This window comes from Grammomys surdaster, unplaced genomic scaffold (genome assembly GCF_004785775.1).
Source record: "Grammomys surdaster isolate TR1022 unplaced genomic scaffold, NIH_TR_1.0 66, whole genome shotgun sequence".
Classification (NCBI taxonomy): domain Eukaryota; kingdom Metazoa; phylum Chordata; class Mammalia; order Rodentia; family Muridae; genus Grammomys; species Grammomys surdaster.
Window position 1 is genome coordinate 6,666,771 of NW_021604568.1, and position 25,401 is coordinate 6,692,171.

The window sequence follows — 25,401 nt, forward strand, 5'->3', positions numbered from 1 at the left end:
GGAGGGAGGGAGGGAGGGAGGGGATGGGAGTGGAGGGAAGGAAAAGAAGAAAAATAGAAAAAACTAACTGGTTTTTAATTTGTTCTGTGGAAATGTCTTCCAATCTTCTGTCTTGGAAGAAAGCTTGATAATGTACAGAATGTTCTAAAAGTAGGTGAACTATTCAATCCTGCAGGGAAGCTAATTAGGCTCAGAGAGAAAATAACTCCAACACTTCAGGAAGTCCCTGAAACCTAACATGCTCATTAGAGCCTTTATTTCCTAAGCATAAATAAATAAGGAGTAAGGACCATTGTTGAGATTTGGTCAATTGTTATGCATTGTAATGTTAAGTTTTATACCAAAGGTCTAGGGCTATGAGTGACTCTTTATGTTTTCAAGCTTTTGTTGTGCAAACCTTGACCCTTGATTTAAAACTATTGGTTAAATAAAATTGGCTACAGCCAAAAAACAAAACAACAACAAAAAAACAAAAGCCAGGTGGTGGCGCACGCCTTTAATCCCAGCACTTGGGAGGCAGAGCCAGGCGGATTTCTGAGTTCGAGAGTTCGAGGCTAGCCTGGTCTACAGAGTGAGTTCCAGGACAGCCAGGGCTACACAGAGAAACCCTGTCTCGAAAACAACAACAACAAAAATTGGCTACAGCCAATTACTGGAAGGATTAGAGGTAGGTGGGTTTGGAGTGACCTGATTGGAGGAGAAGAGACCAGGAGAAAAAGGAAGAACAAGAGAGAAAAGGAAGCCTTCATGAGGGGAGATGGACCATAAGAAGACATGGCTAGGAGATACATCAAGTATCTGGGATACACCTCCGGGGAGGTAGCCAGCCCGGCAGTTAGAAGAGTAGATTACTAGGTGTCCTGTCCTGTCCTGTCCCGTTCCCCTCCACCCCCTCCACCCCCTCCCCCCAGCCCCGCCGCCTCCAGTAATGGTCAAAGCCAAATAAAATAACCATAGTCTGAGTCTCATTTATTTGTAAGCTAACTGGAAATAAACTTAAATTGCTTATACTACAGACCACTAAGAGATACACTCAAACAAGTGAAGCTGCTTACAAACAGGTTCAAATAGGCTGAGCAGCTGAAAGAAGCAAACCACCTCAACTGCCTACAACACTCTCAAACCAGCTAAGCTGCCTAGGAAAGGCTTAGACCATAGGAATAGTCTCAAGTAGACATTTTCCAACCTTTCTAGCTGCCTATACACTATGCAGTGAGCTTCAGATTCTCAGCTTTCAAAACCTGTTGCCTATGCTGGGGTAGGCTTTTGGAGAGAACTGCCTTTGACTCATTTCTGCTCCTGTAAGTAACCCCAATAAAACTCACTGGCTCACTAAGTTGGACTCTGATGGTACCCTTACTTAAGTCTGTTGTCAGTTCCCTATGTGGGTTGAGTAGATGTTTGTTGTTATCTCCCCAGGAATAGTGTCACACATCATCACTAAATAATTTTTGTTTTTTAAATTTTTGTATATTTGAGAAAGTCTTATGAAGCCTACACTGGCCTCAAACTGACCTTGGTAAAGCTGGCCTTGAACTCCTCATCTTTCCCCACAAGTGCCATGGTTACAGGTAAGTGCCACCATGCTGGACCAATTAAATTTGGGGGGTAAAGGGGTGGAGGGGATATCTGAAGCAAGGACTCATGTCTGAAACTTTTCATTAAATAAAATATTGTGTGGAAAATTAGCTCAAGATATGTATTTCATAATGTAATAATAGTTAATAATAAAATATTGTATACTTAAAAATGGTTGAGAAATCTTTGTTGCTTTTTTTTTCTTTCAGAGTGGGGGATGTTATTTAAGACAGGGTCTCATGTAGCCCGGGCTAGCCTTGAACTCACTATGTAGCCAAGACTCCTGACATTCCTCTTTTAGCCTCTGCAAGCTTACTGAGAGACTTTAAATGTTCTTACCACAAAACAGTTAACACACACATGCACGTTCATAAAAATACGTTTCTCTGCACAAAAATACAAGCATAGGCATGTGCCCATGGACAGGCTGGGAATCAGCTTCAGACAGTATTCCTAAGGTGTCATTTACCACAGTTTTTGAGACAGGATCTCTCATCAGCCTAAAGCTTACCAAATAAACTAGATTGGCTGGCCAGAGAGGTCTGTGAATCCTACAATCACCTCTCCAGTGCTGGGATTACAGACTGTACCACCAGACCCAACTTTTTTTTAATGTGGGTTCTAAAGATCAACTCAGGTTCTCATGTTAACATGGCAAATACCCAGCCAACTGAGCTCTCTCCCCAGCCTCAAGTTAATGCATATTAACTAGCTTTATTTAGTCATTCCACACTGCATACCTATTTAAAATGTTTGAAATCATATACACAATTTTTGTCAATTTTGGAAATAGACATATAATTTTTAAAAAGTGAATACTTGCAAGAGTCCAAGAAACCATTTTTTTAATTAAAAAGTGATTTATTAGGACAGAGTGATATAGCTGTGTTAAGAGTCCTGGGTTCAAGCCCCAAGATAGTATTTACCTAACATGTAGAATCATATCACACTACTCCTGCATTACACAAAAACTAACAACCCAACAATCAAAATTTGAAAATGAATTTAATAAGGCCTTCTGGAATACACCTAAAATACCACCAATCAGAAGTCTAAGGTAGGAAGGTTATGAGCATATTCAGGGTATGACCCAGATAGTGAGCGAGCCCTAGTTTAAAAAAAGTTGTAAAACTTGAGAGATGTTTTATTATTATTTCCATTGTTTCATATTACTCCTACCTTATGAAAAATTTAGGGTGTGGAATCCATCTAAATTATTACAAAAATACCATTCTAGATGAGTCAGAAATGTATGTGAGTTATGGCATGCAAGTAGGATGACTGCCAGATGATGTCTGCTAGAAATGTTAATGTTTATCTCTCTTCACTGTGTAACTTAAGCCCTGTTTCCCTGCTAAAACGGCTGCATTCAAATGTATCCTCCAGAATTGGAGGATACCTGCATATCAGATACCCTGCATATCAGATACCCCGAATATCAGGTATTTATGTTACACTTAAGTAACAGTAGCAAAATTACAATTACTATGTAACAATAATTTTAGAAATAATTTTATGGTTTAGAGTCACCACAACATGGGCAACTATATTAAAGGGTTGCAGTATTAGAAAGGTTGAAAATCATTGCTCTAGAGCCTAAAGACTAACCAAATAATGAGACATAAATATATAGAACACCTTCATTCAACAGAATATTTGTGCTATATTTTCTTTCACTCAAGACAGGATCTCATGTAGCTCAGGAAGACCTTGACCTTTTTAGTCCTCAGTCTTTGCCATCAGGGTAATGAGGTTACAAGCACGTGCCACCATGCTCAATTTGAACTATGCTAGGGATCAAACCCAGGACTCTGTATGGTTAGATAAGCACTCTGCCAACTGAACCATATCCATATCCCCTATGTTTTCTTTATACAGATAAACATGCTGTCTTAAAGCCCAAGAGATGGCTCATTGGGTACAAGCCTTAGTAACCTGAATGCAAGCTCTGGAAACCACAGGAGGAGAATCAACTCCTCAACACTGTCTTGTGACCACCATACATGAGCACCCACTTTCACACATGCATATCACATACACTCACAATAATACAATAAATATTTAAAAGTTTTAAAATTCTGTTCTATACTTGAATTCCTATGGCATATACCAACACAGCACACAGGAAGGAGAGTCATCAATTCCCACTATGTAATCTGGAGACTTGACAGGAACCAGAAATGTTTGACTTTTGCAGGGCTTCAGGAACAATAGCCTAACACCCAGAAATGCTACACAGTGATCTACCATTAGTGAAGTATCTTCAGCTAATAATAAATACCGACTACTAACCAGGCTAGATATCCACTCTTCTCTGTGTAAAAAGCCAGGGTCAGAAATGTGTAACACTTTTAAAATAAATACTAATATTATGAACAAAATTATTATTCTGTATGTTATGTTTTTATCTTTTTGAGACAATGATTCATATAGTACAAGCTGGCCCTGAACTCACGACCCTCTGTTCTTCCATCCTCCAAGTGCTGAGATCACAAGTATGTACTACCACACCTGGGTTGAGTAACCAGAATTGTAAATTCTGTCTAAAAGTTATAACCAGTTTACAGCAAGCAACAGTTAAGTATTTCATCCTCGGCAGGAAAAGGCAGTTGCTGTGTAAGGTTGGTGACCTGAGTTAAACCGCAGAACCACATAAAGATGGAAGGAAGGAGAGAACAGAAGTCACAGAATTGTCCTCTAACTTCTACATGTGCACTGTGGCATGGCCACATGCATGCATGGACACACACACAAACACATCATCATCATAAACAATTTTTAAAAAATAATTTCAATCTTAGCTAGGCATGACAATATCTGTTGTCCTGGCTACTTGGAAGGCTGAGGCTGAAGGACTTAAGCTTGTGTATTCAAGGCCAGCCTGAGCAACACAGCAGAGGCCAGCCTGAGCAACACAGCAGAGGCCAGCCTGAGTAACACAGCAGATCTTATCTCTAAAGAGAGAAAGAAGCCTAGACGTAGTGGTTGCACGACTCTTAACAAACTGAAGCAGGAGACTGATACGAGTTCAGTAACAGCATGGGCTACATCAAACTATCAAGAAAAAAGGTAAAAAGAAATTTTAATCCAATTAACTAGGTGCAATTTTCTAGCAAATTAAGACTTTCTTCAGGATTTTTATTAGTAGCTATACCGGTGTGCTGCAGTTAAAAGCCTGAATGTCACTTGATTTGAACTACAAGTTAGCTATATGCTCTGTGATAAATTACTTAACAGCTCTGTATATTAATTCCATCACCTGAAGAATAAGAGTAGAAAGTGTACGATTCCTAGAGGTGTTCTGAGGATAAAGTTATCTTACCGGTGATAAGCTTCTCGCCGATACTTTTTCAAGGCATGCTTATCCATGTTAGCAGGCACATCTGCTGCATTCTGTAAGCGATCACTCCAGGAGGTTGTCATTTTATTTGTATGATGAATTCTAGAAAAGAAAATCAACAATTTAGTAGTTTGATATTGGCACTGATATACTAACATGCCATTTTTTTTTAAAAAATCCTTTTTAAAAACTGCTGCTGCTGCAGAGGCAGGAGGATTTCTGAGTTCGAGGCCAGCCTGGTCTACAGAGTGAGTTCCAGGACAGCCAGAACTACACAGAGAAACCCTGTCTCAAAAAACAAAAAAAAAAAACAAAACAACAACAACAACAACAACAACAACAAAAAAACCTGCTGCTGCTGGGCAGTGGTGGCACACGCCTTTAATCTCAGCACTTGGGAGGCAGAGGCAGGCGGATTTCTGAGTCTGGTCTACAGAGTGAGTTCCAGGACAGCCAGGGCAACACAGAGAAACCCTGTCTCAAAAAACCAAAAAAAAAAAAAAAAACCTGCTGCTGTTAAGATATACACCTTTCATCACATTAGGAAAACCATCAGGGCAGGACAGAGCAGACAGCTGAGTATCTTTGCATTAAGTACTTTGATACCTAGGCTATTCTTAGATCTCACTTTCCTTAAAGTGTTCACTTGTACATTTTGCTCTGTTTTGCTTTTACTACTGCTGGAGATCAACGCAGAGCCTCACATAACTAAGCAAGTATTCTACAACTGAGTTACATTTTTATTAAACTACCAGTATTATGAAAACATCTAGAATATAGCATTCTGAACATGCTAATATCACGACAGTAAGCCAATTCTAGATAAACCAAATGTGTAGTTGTTAAAAAATATTCAGGTAATATTCACATAAGAAAGCAAAGTTGTAGCTGTGTCCTCCAGGTTCACCGTAACAGCTGCCTTCATGAACCACTGCGGATTTGGTATCTCCCCAACAAAGACTATCAAGAGCTCAAGCCTACTGACATTCCTTCATGGAGGGAAGACTTGAAGGCTGCATGAAATCCACCTCTCCTCAAGATCATATACAGATTTTTTTGTTGTTGTTGTTTATTTGGGGTTTTTTTTGTGTTTTTCGAGACAGGGTTTCTCTGTGTAGCCCTGGCTGTCCTGGAACTTACTCTGAAGACCAGGCTGGCCTCCAACTCAGAAATCCACCTGTCTCTGCCTCCCAAGTGCTGGGATTAAAGGCGTATGTCACCACTGACCGGCCATATACAAGATTCTTAAGGGGTGAGATTCTTCAGTGGCACAGATTTTTTGTTGAGTAGTCCCTACTATACATAGAACTTTACAATGGTACAGCTGCCTGAAAGTCTCTCATGAGACTAGAGAGGTCACAGGCCCTAGGAGAGAACCAACACACTATTATTCTGCTAAATGGACATATCAAGCCAACTCCTGATGACTTGTTGCTATACTCGGATTAGTACATCTCTCGTTAATCATCCAGCATAATTCACAGGGTGGGACCAGAGGCAGCTCCATAGAAAAGCACCTGCCTAGAACATTTATGGCTCTGGGTTCAATCACAAAAAATCAATTTTCATTGTAGTTAAGTCATGAGCACCAGCTTTTTGACCCCGCCCCTTTTCTTTTCAGCGCTAGGGATTGAACCTTGGGCCTGGCATCTGCATACCAAAGAGATGGCTAACAAATTTCAAAAGGGATAGGCCTAGGAACAGTACACATATTTTTGCATATAACATTTCCAAATGCTAGTATGCCTTTGATCAGTATCTCAGTGTCCCTGTCTGCCTCTTTCTCTCTTTTAACTATAAGTCCCATGAAATTGACACTCTATTTTCAGCCCTATCCCAATCATCATGCACAGCAAACTTAATACAGACAGAAGATACATGTACTCCTCCCATATATGGGAATGGTAGTTCATACTTGTAATACCAGCATTTGGGAGGCTGAGGCAGGAAGACTGACAAAAGTTCAAGACCAGCCTTAGTGTACATAGTGAATTAGAATAGCCTGAGATAATGTGGAAGACCCTGTTTCTAACAGACCTGCCAACTAGTGTTCTCGCTCGCTCACTCGCTCTGTCTCTGTCTCTGTCCCTGTCTCTCTCTCTCTCTCTCTCTCTCTCTCTCACACACACACAAACACACTCTCATACACATATATACACACTTTCTCTCTCTCACACACACACATACACAGTCTCTCTCTCTCTCTTTCTCACACACACACACTGTCTCTCTCTCTCTCTCTCACACATACACACACACACCACATGTAAATATGTGAAATAAATGAAGTGCTAACCCTCTATATTTAAAGCTTTTTGTATTCAAAAGCTGATTTGTGTACAAGCCTGAAGACCCAAAAATACTGCCCAAGTATTCTTTTAATGCTCTGAGTAAAATCTGCAAAAATCTTACCCTCGGTTCACAAATGTGTTCAAATCTTGGCTTGATAAATGTAGTAATATTTTGCTAACCTCTCAACATCAGGCTTTAGAACAAAGGCCCCTTGTTCTCTGGTGGAAGACAACAAAGCTCAGAAGAGTCTGTCAAGTGAGAGATGCAGTTCCTGTTGCCTTGATAGTTTTTCTGATTCAAGCAACAGCCTTGTCCTATATCTCTACTCTGAACTTCTAACTTAGCAGGACCCATTGGCCTGTAACCCAGCACATTAGAGGTAAAGGTAGGAAGGAGGGAGATATCAAGGCCAACCGCAGCTTCAGGGCAAGTCTCATGCTAGCCTGGAATATAGGAGACTCCATCTTCAAAAAAGGAGAAGCATAAGGTGCTAAAACTAGTGGCTGACATGCAAAGTGCTTAATTTAGAATGCTTGAACCTACAATGTTTTAATACTTGGGGCCTCTGCACAAAGCATGAGACCTGAGGTTAAATCCTGGAGCCCACTGGACAGAGGCCAACAAGAGGCCCTGTTTCAAAGGACAAGGATGGCATTTCTGAAAATGATACCAAGTTGTCTTCTGACCTCCAAAGCTCATAAAGTACAAAAATGAATATAAATTTAACAAACACAAAACAAAAATAAAATAAGACTGGAGTACACGCCAGTTAAGAGTGCCTATCTAACTAGAGGCCTGGGCTAAAAATCCAGCACCATATAAACGGCTGTGGTGATACAGGATCATAATCCCAACACTCAGGGTGGGAGCAGGTTTAGTAATTCAAGGTCATCTTCAGCTACAAAGGGAGTCAGTTCCCAGCTAAAGTTAATGGAGTGCTTGCCTAGCATGCATAAAAACTCCGTGTCCAGTCCACCATGCCAGGTATGCTGGTGCAGCCTTGGATTCCACCACTCACAGGTGTAACCAAAATATTTCAGGTCATCCTCAGCTATGTAGAGAATCTGAGAATAGCTTAGCTTGCATAAGACCCTGTCTTGATATATTAAATAAATAAAAAACAAACCAAAACTTTCACATTCCACATTCTGCCTGTCTCATTATAACGAGACCTATCTTGTCCTTATTAACTTGCAGTCTGGTTTTATGTCAACTACAATGGTGGGAAGGTAGTGTATAAAACAAATGCTACTGGAGAACTATGTTAAAGACAAACAAAACAGAAGAAAGCATTGCCTATACATTCAAATAAGAAAGCATAATTTATAAAACCTTTCCAAAAATACAAAAATAAAGAGAAAACACAGTCCGTAGCTGGGTGTTGGTGGTGCACACCTTTGATCCTAGCAGTTGGGAGGCAGAAGCAGTCAGATCTCTGTGAGTTCCAAACCAGTGTGGTCTACAATGCAAGTTCTAGGACAGCCAGGGCTACACAGAGAAACCTTGTCTCAGAAAAAAACAAAACCAAAAAACGACACAGTCCATAATTATATTAACTTTTCATTTATTTCAAACACATACATTTAACCTAAATCTAAACATAAGGAAATTACTGAGCAAATCCAAACTGAAAGATATTCAACAAAATGAAGCTATACTCAAAATGTATCAACATCAAGAAAACAAGCAAAAAGTTAGATGGCTATACCTCAAAAGTAAGTAAGGGGACGGGACTCAGTGGTAGAGTCTAAAGCCCTACATTCAATCCCCAGCGTGCACTTGTACATAGGCACACACACAAACCTAAAGGACACTAAGTACAACCAATGACTAAATCCTGGACTAGTAGCCAGAAACTACTACAGTGACATCACCTACAGACCTAAGCAACTAAAGTAGCAAAAGCAGACCAGACTTGTCAACCTGGGAGATAATGGGAGGCCTTGTGGAGGGAGATCAAGTGGGGCCTTGATTCAAAACAGAAAACAAAAAACAGACCACCACCACCCCCATGCCAAAAAGTTTCAACCAGTACTAGAAATGAGAATTAACCACAAAGGCCATTACTAGGACAAGTAAGTTATGAGTTTTGTTTGTTTAGTTTTCTTTGTTGAGGCTTTTTCAAAGCCACAATCTTATGCATTCCAGGCAAGCACTCTACCACTGAAGTATATATACTTCCAGCACCAAGAAATTTTTAGCATTAGCTGAAAATTAGATAATATTACACCTTCATCTTTAAAACTTTTATTTATGTGTATGGATGTTTTGTGTGCATATATGGCTGTACCATGTGCATAACTGGAACTTGAAGAGATGAGAAGAGGGTATTAGATCCATTCCAACTACAGTTAGGGATAGTTGTATGCTACCATGGAGGTACTGGGAACTGAACCTGGGTCCCCTGGAAGAACCACTAGTACAACTATCAACTGAACCATCTCCCCAGTTCAATGTCCTACTAATTTTTAAAGTGACAGTAGTATTGTAGTTTTGTAGGGCAGTCTACTTATGATATTCACAACAAAATTTTCAAGAGTAAAATGCCTTTATAACTTATTTTTAAGTGGTTCTAAATTTAAAACAATGTATGTAGAGCCAAGCAGATGGCTCAGCAGTAAAGGAAGGGATCTGCTGCCAAGCATGACAACCCAAGTTTATCCCCAGAGCCTTCATGATTGAAGGAGAGATCTCTACACAATGCAACCCCACATGTACACACAAAATAAATAAATTTTAAAAAACCATTTAAATTATATGTAAAAAGTATAAAGTAGTACAATGGCCGATGCTGTTTACTGGTAAATCCAGGTGAAAGATGTAAGAGTTCATTACCACCATGTAATTTTCTACAGAATTAAGATGTCCAAATGAAAAGTTGGGATAAATGTAAAATTGATACATAAGAAAAAATAATGAAAACCACACAAGCTACTCGAAACACCATAACTGAAAGAGGCCTTAGAAATCAGTTCCAGAGCTGGGTGCGAATCCCCGTACTTGGGAGACAGGAAGTAGGAACAGGAGTTCAAGATTGTCTGAGGTAGCCTGGGTTCTGCAAAAGCCTGTCTCAAAAACAAAACAAACAACAAAACAAAAATCAGTGACAGAAAATTGAGTAAGTTACCAGGTAGAGGATCAAGAGAAGAATTGTTTAAAAGAAAAGGGAGTGGCATGGTGGCACTTCCTGGAACACTAGCACTTAGAAGGCAAAGACAGTGGATCACCTGGAATTGGAGGCCAGCCTAGTTGAGTCAATTACAGGCAGCCACAAGGATCACTTCAAGTGTGAGGTAGGCTATTTTACATAGTGAATTCCAGGCTAGGCAGGGCTACTGTTGATAACCCTGTCTCAAAAACAAAACAAAACAAAACAAAACAGACCATCTAGATTACTCTGCAGATAAAGCTGTTCACCACCAAGCTTTCTGACTTAACTTCAACCTCTGGGTCCCACATGGTGGAGGGGGAGAAGTAATACCCACAAGTTGTTCCCTGTCCTATGTGTACACAAAGACATGTTCCTATGTAGGCATGCATTTTGGTGTGTGTTTACACACAGTAAATAAAATGTACTTTAAAGAAGCAAAACAGGGGCTGGAAAGATGGCTCAGTGGTTAAAAGCACTGCTCTTCCAGGGGTCCTGAGTTAAAATTCCCAGCAACCACCTAGTGGCTCACGACCATTTGTAATGGGGTCTGATGTCCCTTTGGTGTGTCTGAAGAGAAACAGAACAAGGTAAAAAGGAAGGGATGGAAGACAAAATTGTTTATTACATTTATCTATCATGGGTTGGGACACCCTTTTGCCACAGGATGCATATGGACATCAGAGCACAACTTGTGGGAGTTAATTCTCTCCTTCCACCTCGTGGGGCACAGGGATCAAACTCAGGTTGTCAGGCTTGCACGGATAATGTCTTTACCCTCTGAGCCATCTCTCTGGCCCAAAGAAAAAAAACTTTAAACTGGGTCTGGCAGCAAAAGCCTGTAATTGGAGCTATTCTGAAGACTGAAACCAGGTAGACTAAGTTCAAGGTTAGCCTGGGCTACATGGCAATGTCGAGATCAGCCTAGACAACTTATGAAACCCCTTAGCAAAATACGAAGTTTACAAGTGGGGAAAAAGGCTGGGGACATGTTGCTGTGGAGCACTTGCCTAGCATGCGCAAGGCCCCGCCCCTAGTACCAGAAAAACAACATTATATACAAGGAACTTTAAAAAACATTTATTTACCCCTAGAAGCCAGACTAGCAAGCAAAAACCCTAGTACCAGGTATAAGCAACTTCCTTTGAAGTTGCTGGCCACAAGTCTAAAAAATAATGGAAGCCTTTGACTGCCTCCCAAAAATCGAAGGTAAGACCCTACTGCTGAAGAGTTGGAGGAAATGGGATGGAAATGACCTGGAAGTCTCCCCAAGGACTAGCTCTCACAGTACCTGAAGGAGTAATGCAAGCTGTCAAGAGAGAAAAGCAATCCATATAACTCCTGTGAAACACAAACATGACCAAATGTCAAGCTATCACTAAAGATGCAATAGTGACAATTACCTCGGTACCAACAGCTGTCTAATTGGACTATGGCCCATTCAACAGGAGGGAATCCATGTTTGGTGATATAATCCTAGCTAACGAGCTGTGCCTGGTGAAGCCATGGAACCTAGAGGAGAACCGACTACACAGCGTAAGTTCTAACTACACTCTCAACACTTGTCCTTACTCTCAGAGGGAAGTGCAGCTCTTCTTTTTTTTCCCAGCAAACAGGGACCACTGTAGAAAGCCACAAAAACAGCTCAAAATGCAGAGAACAACAGACTGCAGGTGCCCAGACCCAACTGATAGGTCTACCACACAATCTCTACACCTAAGGCTCAAGAACATTTTGGAAAAGGAAGGAATTCTAAGAGCCAAAGGACCATGATGTCAGCTGTGAGACAGTGTCCTTTATGTGACAGGAAAGCTGCACCATGAACACTCAACAATGGCTGCCTAAACAAGACCTGAAAAATATCACTACCAACTGACATGCCAACATTGGTTGAGGAGAAGTTCCAAAGCCCCACATATATGAAGTAATAAAGGAAATTAATGGTTGGTAAGAAAGTCAGAATCAGTCTTCTCTAGAGATGAGCCCCCTGACATGTTACTCAACTCCAAGTGGTCAGCTCTAAACACATAAAGATATGAGCACTAGTGTAAACGAACTCACCAGATTATACTTACAAATCTGTACATACATACAATGTAACAGTAATAAGAGACTATGTACTTGAGAATGAGGTTTGTGCTTGGAAGGAGTTGAGGGGAGTAAAGGAAGAGGAAGGTTTTACAAATACAGTACTCATATACGAAATTCTCAACAAAAAAGAAACAGATTAAATAAATTATTACACTTTTTAAAAAGTGCATTCCACTGATCATCTGAACTGAAAGCCCACTAACATTTAAAATGTCTGTGTGGTTTTGGAGGCAAGGTGTCATGACTCCATTTGTAACCAGCAACCGTAAGCCGCTGATCTTCCTCCTTTTACCACGGCTGGTCTCACTTTTTTAAAGAAGCTATTAAGTTTCAGGTGCCAGATTTTCCAATGTAGATCCTGTCACACAGGCTCTTTCATTTGACATTCCTAACAATGGTTCCCAGCCAACAGAGACGCACAAATGGTAGAATAAACAGTTCAATAGTCTCCACATCAACTTAATCTTTCTGATTCTGTATTCAGCATAAAAAGGGGGAGGATTTTTGCTACCTTGATACTGGGGGGGGGGGGGCTTCTGTTACTGCTATTGGATTTTTGTTGTTTTATTGCTAGTTATTTTCCACAAACTTCTGCAATCAACCACTATAGAATGCAATCAAATTTCAATCAATAAAGTTATATAAAACAGGGCATGTTGGCCTTCACCCTAAGAGGCTGAAGCAAAAGATTTGCAAGTTGGAGGCCAGCCTGAACTACTAAGTTCCAGACCAGTTTAAGATTGAGTGAAACCCCCATCTCAAGCCCCTTTCCCCTCCCTCCCTTTAAAAAAATCAATCATTTAAGACTTGGTGGGGCTTCAGTGATGAAGCACATTTGGTGCTCTTCAGGAGAGCCTGAGTTCAATTCCCAGCTCTCACATGGTGGTTCACAACCATCTTAGCTCCAGTTCCAGGAAATACAATGCCCTCTTTTGCTCTTGATAGACATCAGGCACACAAGTGGTGTACATATATGCAGGCAAAACACTCAACACGTAAAATATGAATAAATATAACATAAAAAATATGTAATGGTCAAATGGCAAAATTTTAGTACTCCATGATAATTTGTCACCAACTTCATTTAATGAAATTAACATCCTCGGGTTTGAACCTAAAACATTCAACCCACCCTGCCTCCCACATTTTATTTTTAAAAAGAGGGGAGGGGTTCTCTTTATTCATTCTGCTCTAGCCCCAAAGACTCCAAGTAACATTATCTTGTAAAGAGCTCACCAGAACATGTATGTCTGGCTTCATCTGGCACTACTGCCCTTAAGCTGTCCGTGAAGCTGTCTTCTGGCTGAAAGCACAGCTCTTACTACTCACTTGTCGCTTAACACATGCCTGGTGGGAGTTAGCATCTCATGTTAGTGGATGTTGTCACAAAAGCTAAAAACATCACATCAACAAACATTTACTGAAAGCAGCGTGCCAGGCACTGCCTACTACAGTGCATAAAGGCCTGTTTCAAAGCATCCAGAAAGGAAAATTAGATCAAGTCCAGCAGCAGGATGTACATAGCAATCAGTCATCACTAAGTAAAAACCTACGTTTGAGGTCAACCATGGTGGCTCACTTTGCAATTCAAGCACTTGAGAAGCTTATGCAGGTTAGTCTGAGGCCAGCCCAGGGTACAAAATGAGACCTTATCTCAAAAAGCTGTAAACCATAAATATCTTGGTAAGATTTAGGCAGGTTGGTTTTTGTTTTGCTTTTTGGGAAAAGTACCCCCCCCCTTTTTTTTTCATGTCCAGGCAAGCATGGTGGCACATGCCTATAATCCCAACACTACGGAGAGCTGAGGTAGAAGGATCCCAAATTGCAGCCCAACCTAAACTACACAGCTAATTCTAGGTGTAGGGGTGGGTGCTGGACCCCAGGAAGAGGAACACAAAATGAGCATCTAAAAAAGGCTCCTATCTTAGCTGGGCGGTGGTGGCGCACGCCTTTTAATCCCAACACTTGGGAGGCAGAGGCAGACTGCCTCTCCTCTCCAGTGAACCACCACATCAAACTGAGAACCTACAGTTTAGACTAGACACAGGCCAAAAAGTGTGTGCACAGTACTCGGAAGACTGAAGAATTTTTTAGGATAACCTGGGATGCACAGTAAGACCCTGTCTCAGTCAAACACCAAGTGAACAGCAATAACAACATCAACATGGACTTTTTCTAAACACCATGTTTGGGGCACTAGTTTCCTCATACAGCTGAGTCTTGTCACATAAATGATACTCTCCTCTTAAACAGTCCCCCAAAATCTGGCTCTCTTCAGGAAGATGTATGTCATCTAGTAAGGCGAGCTTCTGGCTTGCTGTACATTTTCATACAATGGAACCTTGAAGGACATCTTATTTTACAGATTAGCTGGTTCTAACTTCTAGGTTGAGAATAATGCAAGAACCAATAGCACTGAATTTTGTTTATGTTTTTTAATCTTTTTGGTAAGAGTAAAGCTTAAAACAGTTTTTCAAGCCCAGGCATGGTGGAACAAGCCTATTAATACCTGTTAGGGATGCTGGGAGAGAAAGATCCCAAGTTTGAGGCCCTAAGATACAGAGTCTGTTCAAAGCCCACAAACAGGCTCATATTGTAAAGGAACACTCTTCAGAAGTAAGCATGGAAGCATCGATCTATGTATCAACAGCTCAGCATAAGCACCTTGCCACTGCGAGGCAGCCTCAAAGATTTTATTTCAATTTTTAGCTAGCTAGTTTGTTGACCTGAATCTTCAAGCCCTGATGTCTTCTTTACTTGAATAAATTCTTAGCCATTGATGGAAAATGCTAAGGTGACTTATATGAAAGACCTGAAGCCTTTCTGTACTTACTACGTCTACAATAAATGGCACTGTTTTAAAAGCCTCCCCCTTCAAATGATGGCCAAAGGAATTTGCATCCCTTAAGAAAAATTTATAGTCTACGGTCATTATGAAACAATGTGGGGGCGGGCGCGCGCAGAGAGGTGGTGAACACGCAACCGTGTTGAGTGACTAGCCATTTCAGAGTGCTCAATTAGAGAACAGCCCTCTACTACCCAGGCTGTGAAACAAATCCGACACAGACCTTCATCTACTGCTTTTAAAGGCTGCGGCCGGGCAAAGCCAACCGCTCAAAACGCCGTTCTTGTAACAGGCCCCACTTCTCCATCTCGCCCTGCAGGGCTTCGGGGGCCCCAGAAAAAAGGCGAGGGACAAACCGCCTCCAAACGTCTTTAGGGGAGACTTGCAATTGATGTGAGCTTTCCAGGAAGTACCGCGCACCACAAAACTGGCTCGTGGGCCATTCCGCGGGCAGATCCAAACCCTGCCAGGCTCGCAGCCCATGAGGGGAGCCACGCGCCCGCCTCACGAGGAGAACTGAGGCCAGGCTGCCTGCAGAGACAGACGAGGGAAACGTAGAGCGGCACCCGCCCGCCCACTCCGCGAGAAAGGCGGGGTCCCAGCGAGCGGACGCTGGGAAACAATGGCGCGAGCGTGACGTGGGCTGGGGGCGTCGCCGCCGCGCGAGGAAGGGGCTGCGGCGGGACGGGGGCGCCCGGGCCGGATCACGCGCCACCCCGGGGAGCTGAGGCCACGGGCGCGCGGGCGGATCCGGGCCGGGATAGAGTGCCCTGAGGAAAGGGACGCCCGGGCGGGCGGCGGGGGCCGCGGGGTCGCGCGCTCGGTCGCGCATCCTCCCCAGCCTGCTCTCTCGCCGCCCGCCCGCTCCAAGCCCCCTCCCGCCCGCCGCGGGGGCCGCCGTACTCACCGGCCCACCGCACGGCAGCAATCCTAGCGCGCAACTGCCGCAGCCGCCTCGGCGCGCGCCCTCCCCGCCCCCGCCGCCCCGGCACCGCCCCCAGCTCGCGCCCCGCCAGGGACCGGCGCTCTGTTCCTTACCCGGTCTCCGCCGCAGAATCTGGCCGCGGGCAAGCTCCCTGGCGGATTGACCGGCCTCAGCCCCTACCGGGCTCGGGGAACTTCCAACCACAGAATTCCCGGGGATGCAAAGCTGCGAGGGTGATACACTTTAACAATTTATCCATTTCCTTGGGATAACCACCTCTTGGCGTTTTGCCTGCTTCCCTCGGCATAGTGCTGGCTATCCCGCCCCTACCTTAGGTGACCCCGCCTACTCTGCGGGAGGCTTTCTCTAAGTGTGTCCCTTACGCCTAGCAGCTGAGTCTCGTAGACAAACGAACCTGAGGGTCTCCCTAGAAAGACCTTAAACTCAACTCCGTGGTAGCCTTAGGGACCAGCTTTGGGGTTTATCAGAATGAGTTCAAATCCTAGTTTCACTACTTATCGATTGAGCCAAACAAGGAACCTGACTATACACAGTAGACTCATCGGAGATAATATTGATAGAATGAAACAATATAGACTCCAGGCTTAGTTCTGGATCATAGCAAACGATAAATAGTAGTAGTTGAATAAACAGACACCCATTACCGCACTTCACTACAAGACAGCCCACCCACTATATCCAGAACATTGCATTCCTTAGTCTGGGCAGTTTTGGAGTTCATTCCAAAGACCAAACTCTAATTCTAGAAGCCTCAGAAAACAAACTGATCTACTGGTTTTTTGACATCGGACTTTGCCCAAGATCTTCACGAGTTGGGGGATACTTGATCTCTCCCATTGTTTTTCCCTTTGTCCTAATCCTGAGATTTTTGTCTTTCTCCTCAGGCATTTGGCTGATTTGATTATGATTTTCTTTAGACAGATTCATTCAAGACTAAGCCACGTTTTTATAGTACCATCATAATCAAGCAGGACTATGGCTTCCACTTTGTAACAGAGCCTTGCATTTGTGCAGTAAAGTTCTTAGTGTACACTGGGTATAGTGGCTTGCCCGAAGTCGTAGCTTCCGAAGATGCTAGGACTAAGGCAAGATGATTACTTGCGCTCAGAATTTGAAGTTAACCTGAGCAACATAATGAAAGAAAGAAAAGGGGGGGGGAGAGAGGAAGCAATGGAGGGAGAGGGGAAAAAACAAGGAAGAAAGAGGAGGAAGGAGAAGAAAATTTAAAAAAAAAGAAGAAGAAAGTTCTTGGCAGACATACTATTGACTCACTAAGTTTGCAGTCAACCTGAACTGCAGGGTGGTTTTAAAAACAAGGCCTCTGCTAACACCTTCTATCTCCCCTCCTGAGCCTCTCACCCTGGCTAGGCCAGCTGGGGATAAACCCTGGACCTTTTACCTATTAGGCTTTTCAAAATGAGAACATGGCATGTAAAGCAGTTTGCAGTTAGCTTAACACCACCTTTAAGCCAGTATATTTCTGTGAGGCCTGGTTTTGTAGGCCTGGAGCGGTTAAAGCTGACCTTGAATCCCTCTCAGGAGGCAGAAGCAAGTAGATCTCTGAATTCAAGGCCAGCCTGGTCTATAAAGCAAGTTCTAGGCCAGCCAGGCCTACAAAGTAAGACCCTGTCTCTAAGTAAATAAATGTCCAGTTCTATGACTAAAGACTGGTACTGGGCTGTCTACACATGTCACGTAATCACAACAGGAAAAAAGGAGAGTGCTCACAGAGATTACAGGAAGTATGTAACAGCAGGGTATATTGACAATCGTTTGCTTTCAGTGACAAGAGTTAGATGCTTTTTTATTCTTATTTTTCCTTTTTCTGTTTGTTTGAGTCTCTATAGAACAGTTAGCTTCAAACTCATGGGCATCCTCCTGCCTCAGCTACAATTATAAACATAAGCTACTATGTCTGGCTTTTCTTTATACTTCTTCACATATTTTCCTACATTGTGTTACTTTTATAACTGAGAAATCTAAGAGGTTGGGGCGCTGGCCAAGGAAGGAACGTGCTTCCCACTAAAGCGTCTGGATCTAGTTCTACTCCGTCAGCATCCACAGGAAGCCAGCATGGCTCTGTGTGTCAGGACAAAGAGGGGGAAACAGGAGGAGCCCCTGGGCTCCCACCAGCCAGTCTAACCAATCAGTTAGCCTGGTTCAGTGAGGGACTCTATCTCAAAATATTTGGTAGAAGGGGCTAAACAGATGCCTCAGCAGTTAAGAGCACTGACTGACCTTCCAGTTACTGACTTTACCTCCAGTTCTAGGGAATGTGACCCTCCCTTCTGGCCTCCACTGTCCTTGAGTGCCAAGATGCAAACTTCAAGTGTCATGCATACAGGCAAAACAAGCATACACATTCAAAAGAAAAAAAAATTTTTTTTTTTACTTGATGGTCTAGAGAGATCCCTCAGCAGTTAAGAGCACTCGCTGCTCTTCTAGTAGACTCAGCATCTACATGGCAGCTCACAGTTGTCTGTAACTTCAGTTCCAGAAAATCTGACATTCTTCTGGCCTCCCTGGACACCCAACACACACACCAACACACACTCGTACACACAATTTTTTAATTAGGTAGAATACAATAGAAGAAAACAGCTGGCATTCACATCTAACCCACACACACTCATACACACACACACAAAGAGAGATTTGCAACGCCCACGCACACAAGCACACACGTGCACAGAGAGGTGTGCACACTCACTCACACAGGTCTGCACACCTCCACATTTATATGCACACAGAGGTTTACACACCCACACACTTACACACAGATGAAGTTGGGTGTATAACCACTTAAATATTGTACTATATAATTTTTTTTGAGACAGGGTTTCTCTGTGTAACCCTGGCTATCCTAGATCTCTCTCTGTAGACCAGACTGGCCTTGAACTCATAGATTCACCTGCCTCTGCCTCCCAAGTTCTTAAAAGCATGTGCCACCCCCACCCAACTAAAGTATATTTTATATTAAAAAGCATATAAAATATAGTGTCTGGAAAGATGGCTCTGTGGTTAAGAGCACTGGATGTTCTTCCAGAGGACCCAGGTTTTAATCCCAGCATCCACATGCCTGGTCACAACCATCTCTAGTTCCAGGAGAGCCAATGTCTTCTTTCCCTAGGACACCAAGCACACATGCAGTGCACATATACAAATGCAAGCAAGATATCCACACACAAAATGATCTTGATCTATATGTACTAGCACAAATCATATCTATGTACAACATACACATATATGTCAGCACATATATGTACACACAGACATATATACACAGAGACACACATACATATTTTTTGAGAATATCACATAACCCTGACTGGCCTTAAATTCCTTTGTGGTTAACCTTGAACTCCTGCCAAGTTAAGCTGATTCTATCAGAGGACTAGTGAAGCCAAGGAATCACAAGGGGCTTATTTAGTATCTCTAATCTGACACTAGTTGAAGAATTTAGGCACTGTTTGGTCTAAAAAGCCACTCCACTGTGGCCTTAGATGGCCTAGCACCAAACTTCCTGCTGAAATACTCACATGACTGTCCTATCTCTCCCTCTGTCTTAGCTGGGGTTTCCATTGCTGTAAGGAGACACCATGGCCATGGCAACTCTTATAAAGGACATTTAATCGGAGCTGTCTTACAGTTCCGAGGTTTAGTCCATAACCACCACGACAGGAAGTATGGTGGCATGCAGACAGACATGGCTGCTGGAGAAAGAGCCAAGAATTCTACATCTAGATCCACAGGAAGCAAGCAGGCAGAAAAAGTGACACTGGGCCTGGCTTGAGCATCTGAAACTCCAAAGCCTACTCCCTGTGACACACTTCCTCCAACAAGGCCACACCTCCCAATCTTTCCCAAGTAATGTCACTTCCTAGGGGTCTACAGGACCACTTTCACTCAAACCATCTCTGCATCTAATCAATACTTTTTAAATACAAAGTTCTATAAGCCTTGATTCTTCCAAACTGTGAGCAGATTCACAGCTCAGTTGACAATTTTTCTGCTTCTTGGCAGAAACCTTCTTCACAAATGTGTGTTCTGTACTGACCTTGTACCTAACATTGACCAACACAGATGTGAGCATCTGCCCTCATGGAATTTGCTGACAATCTGGAAGATGAACTTTAAATAAGTAAATAGGGCTGAAGATACAGCTCAGTTGGTAGAGTGCTTGGCCAGCATGCACAAATCCTGGCACCATATACGACTGGGCAGGGGCAGCTTGCTGCCAAGCCTAACAACCCGAGTTCAATTCCTGGGATCAAATGGTAGGAGGGGAGAACCAACTCCACAGACATCCATGTGGATGTAAATAACTGTTAAATGTTAAGGGGTATGCCTAGTGGCACACACCTGTGATCCCAGCACTCAGGAGGGAGACCAGGAGTTCAAACAACTACAAAATATAGTATGTGCAAGGCCCGAGATTCAGTCATCTATACTACAATACAACAGAAGTAGAGGGTGGGGGGTCCCAGAAAGAGCCAAAGCTCTGCCCCGTTGATGGTGGCACTGGGCCTACAGTACAATGGAGAAGAACGCAAAGGATAAAACAGGATCTGTAGGAGTCAGATCCACAGTTTGTTACCCACCAGCCAATCACCTCAGAGTTATGAAAGGTAATTTATTGGAATCAGGTAAAAACCTGTTGGAGATTTACACCATGAGAGACAACCTACAACTGTTAGCAAAATTATTTTTTTTAAAGATTTATTTATTTTATGTATGTGAGTACATTGTCCCTATCTTCAGACACCCCAGAAGAGGGCATCAGATTTCATTGCAGATGGTTGTGAGCCACCATGTAGTTGCTGGGAATTGAACTCAGGACCTCTGGAAGAGCAGTCAGTGCTCTTAACTGCTGAGCTATCTCTCCAGCCCCTACATAAACCCTTTCTAGCCTTCTTCCCTAAATAGCCTTTTATATAAGTGTCCTGAGTTAGTTTTAACTATCAACAGGGCATAGCCTACTATCATATAAAGTCTCAGCTGGGGATGATAGTGCAAGCCTTTAATCCCAACACAGTGACTCTGTGTGTGTGTGTGTGTGTGTGTGTGTGTGTGTGTGTGTGTGTGTTTCTAGGTACTGAGACTGGGGTTCGTGTATACTAAGTGAATGCACTGAGCTCCATTACTAGGTCAATGTCCAGCTTTCTCTGGGTTCTGCAGCTGAGGTTATAAACAGTTGTGAGCTGCCTGACTTGGGTGTCAGAAACTGGACTCAGGTCCTCTGGAAGGGAAGTGAGCGCTCTTCACCGCTGAGCACTCCCTCCTGCCCGCCTCTCATTCTTATATTCCTGCTTCTATCTGTGACGATGTCATCAGCCCTTGCTCAGAAATCTGAGTACAATTTGTTTTTAATAAGAACTGATATATCATCAATCTTCCTCCCTAAGTGCCCATTTAATGTCAGTTTTAATTGTCAACTTGGTATAGCATAGTGCCATATAAAAGAGACATGGTGGCACACATCTTTAATCCCAGCACTTGTGAGGCAGAGGCAGGTGGACCTCTGTGAGTTGGGGCAAGCCTGATCTACACAAAGAATTCCAGGACAGAGTTATGTAGAGAGACCTTGTCTCAAAAAATAAAAAGAAGTGGCCCTCCCTTGAGGGATTGTCTGGATCAGAACGACCTGCAGGGAGCTGTCTTGATTGCTACCTGATGTGGGAGGTCCCAGCCGGCTGTGGACGGCACCATCCCCTGGGAAGGTAGTCCTGGACAGTATAAGAAAGCTAACTAAGCATGACCTTATGAGGAACCTGGCAAGCAGTCTTTATGGCTTCTACTTTAAGTTCCTGGTTGAGTTTCTTGTTGGGGGATGGTTTGTGCACTGTGTATTCAGGTGCTGATTGCTGTCCCCAGAAATCTGGTTGCAGTTCAGATATTGGCACTGTCAAACATCTCCTGTCTCAAGGTTGTGTAAAAAAATTTTTTTTATCACCTCTGATTGGTTAATAAAAAGCTGATCAGCCAATAGCTGGGCAGGAGAGACTAAAGCTGGACTTCTGGTCCCAGGGGAGGGGGTCTCTGATGGGGACCAGAGGGAGGCCTAGGGAATTCACTTGGAGGAGTCACCAAGAGGAGGTTACCATGACAGAGTGGCCAGGAGGGGATGGCTGGAGCAGGAGAAGCCAGAGCAAGACTAAGATGGCACCTAACACCAGCACAGGGCTGGGGAGTTGCTGGGAAGTAGAGCAGGCCAGCACGGTCACGTTAGAACGGATGAGAACCCTGCCCAGCTATAGTGTAAGAAGCTTTTCCACAAATACACCCAGTCTCTAGGTCATTATTTCAGAGCTAGGGTAGGAGAAGAAAAGCCATGGACATTTACAGCTCCCACCACGCCTTCCTTCTTTCAATGATGGACCGTGGCCTGTAGGCTGAGAGAAACTCCTCCTCCTCCGGATGCTTCTGATCAGAGTGTCATCACAGAAACTTCTGAGGACTAGGAGCTACACAGATCCCTGACCAACAGAAAGACAGAGAAAGAGGCCACAAACAGTGAAGACTTCAAACTTCCAGCCTCTTCCTCACCAGTGTGACCTAGACAAGGGCCTGGAGTCCAGGGCATTTTCTACCCCCAGCAGGACCCCGTTTCCTGCTGAGCAGTCAAGGTTGGTCTGGTAGGTACAAGGCTAATTCTGAACCAAAGCTATAAACATACCAGCTCTTCTTTCTTTGTCAAATTAGGGAAGTGGTTCTGTCTTATGCCACCATAAACACGTATTTATCCAAAGCTGTGGGCCTTTCAAATCTCTTTTGTTTGTTTAAGCTGTCCAACCCAAAATTAGGCAAAGGGCACCCATCCCAAGCCACCGAAAACACTACCTGGTGTCCTTTGTGGCCAGAAGACAGCATCGGATGGCCCGGAACTGGAGCTGCATTCTGTTATGAGCTGCCTGTAGGTGTTGAGAATCAAACCTGGGTCCCTTAACAAGCATCCTTTGGAAGAACAGCGAATGTTCTTGACTGCTGAGCCCGCCCCTCCAGCCCTGCCTTTTAATTCTTTAATTGGTGGAGAAAACAAACCAATCAAGATCCCTGGTTAGTAGCAAAGCTAAAACAGTAAGTGACAAGTCGCTGGATTTTCACTGTGAAATCAGAACCAGCAGGCCTCCTGCAAAGCACTTGAGTCTGCCTGAGCCCTGTACTTGACCAGTTAATCAGTACCCAGATGGGAAGCAAAGTCTGAGGCATGCTGGAAGTACAGAGCATTTGCCCATGTATTAGGAAGCCAATCTGATGACAAATATGGGTAATTTTAGACTTTCTATTATTAGTCAGTGAAAGCGTTTCCTCAACGATTTTATTCCCAACTTGGCGTTCCACTTCAACAACAGTAAACAACCTCCTGGCTGACGATCAGGAAGCTACATAAATATAATTATTTTGGGGACAAGAAACGCAAATAAAAGATTCAATGAATTTGTTTTCTGGACACAGACGTTTGTGAGAAGTGAAAGGTGTCACAAGAGGGGGGTGGGGAGGGCTTGCTCATTGCAGCTTTCCTTTAAACAAGCTTACCTCACCCACCATCCACTCTCTCAGCCCGCCAGCCATAGCCTTCTTGCTTTTAACTTTGTACATTTTACACGTAGATTACATAACCCAGGGAGTACAAGGGAAACTCATGACCATAGCTGTTAGGAAAGTTGATCACACATAACAGGAAACCCAGTTAAGATAGGCTTACACCACACGGAGGAATGGTGGCCCTGGGGCAGATAAGAGATCATCAGTCCTGTCGGTGAGGAGGACCAAGCTTCACCCCTCTCTCTAAAAGCCTGCCGGGCACATGGCACCCTATCCCAAAACAAACAACAAACTTCAGGCCTTAGTACGGAAGAAAGCTGCTCTAGTTCAAAATGGTGAGAGGGGTCTGAAACAGCGACTCAGTCTTTTCTTTAACGGGTCTCACTTTCCATGTGTATGGCTGCCTGGACAACTTTTTTTCCTGGTTTGTGTCAGGGTCTCATGGAATCTAGGTGGCTTCAAACTCACTATTTAGCTGAAGCTTTTCTAGAATGCTAGAATTATAGGCATGGGTCACCATACCTTGTAGATGTATTTTAATCCAGCAACGTAGCTGTTCTGATCACATTCAAAGACCTTCTAGGTCTGTGTGATCAAACTGGAATACAGACACACCCTTAGTACACACCTTTAATCCCAAACAATGAAGGTAAATTTAGTTTGTAGAAGGAAGCTCCTGTGTTTGAAAATGATGTTTAATTGAGGGGCTAACAAAGTGATGAATCAGAGTAAGATCTGAGAGAATAGGATATGCCCAACTCCCACAAGAACAGAGAGGAAAGAGGGGCAGCATAAGAGTGGAGAATGAAAGAGAGAGAGGGGTGGAGGGGAGGCAGTTGGGCAGTTTACCAGGAGAGTTTTACAGAGACAAACTAAAGAGAGAACAAGCTAGACACAGTGAAGACAGAATGAGCCAGAGAATGAGAAGGAGCCAGAAGATTAGAACAGATTGCCAGAGTTAGTTTGAGGCCAAACAGAGCAAAAAGTGAGAAGCTCAGAGAGAAGCCAGTTTGAATCAGTCAGCTTGGAGAAGAGTTTGAGCCAGAACCGCTGAATTGAACCAGCCAGCTAAAGTTAAGAAAGAACAAGAAAGGGTGAGCTTATTCAGTAGTAAATCTCTGAGGCTGAAACATTCTAGGCCTAGATTAGATTGTGCAGAGGTTAGAAGCTTCCAGGACTAAGCCCAGGTTAGCAGATGAAGGCAGTAAGCAGATGGAGGAGACAACAATTACATCAGGTGAATAAAAGTTATTTTAACAATACCTAGCACCTAGTTTGTGTGTGTGCCTCTGTGGGGAGTGTGTGTGTGTGTGTGTATGTGTGTGTGTGTGTGTTTTCACTGGGACCTGGGGCTCACTGACTCTGCTGGACTGATTGGATCTCTCCACCACTGGGATTACACGTGCACCACTGTGCCTGGCTTTTCAGAGGAGTGCTGGGCATTAGCTCAGGTGCTAAAGCTTACGCCACAAGCACCTCACTGAGCCATAGCTCTAGGCCCCGGGGAAGTTTCCCAAAACATAGATTCTAGAGTCTGTGCCAGTTCTACCAGTTAAAAATATCTGGCCTATGTCCCTCACCAGCTACAACACTTGGGAGAGTGGGCCCTGCACCTC

General features: G+C 43.4%; 1 protein-coding gene across 6 annotated transcripts in view; it reads right to left on the reverse strand.

Moving 5' to 3' along the window:
• Nucleotides 1–23,381, reverse strand: part of Nt5c2 (5'-nucleotidase, cytosolic II) — a 79,299-nt gene extending 55,918 nt beyond the window's left edge. For 4 of the 6 annotated variants that reach the window (XM_028776220.1, XM_028776232.1, XM_028776225.1 and 1 more), the window contains exons 1-2: nucleotides 16,202–16,271; nucleotides 4,901–5,020 (exon numbers count right to left, since the gene is read on the reverse strand). In XM_028776220.1, the coding sequence (XP_028632053.1) occupies nucleotides 4,901–5,001 (101 nt within the window). In that variant the 5' untranslated portion in view covers nucleotides 5,002–5,020; nucleotides 16,202–16,271. Of the gene's footprint in view, nucleotides 1–4,900; nucleotides 5,021–15,517; nucleotides 15,535–16,201; nucleotides 16,272–23,080 lie in introns of those variants that run through there. The other 2 variants (XM_028776205.1, XM_028776215.1) reach the window with 2 other exon arrangements.
• Nucleotides 23,382–25,401: the final 2,020 nt, after the last annotated feature.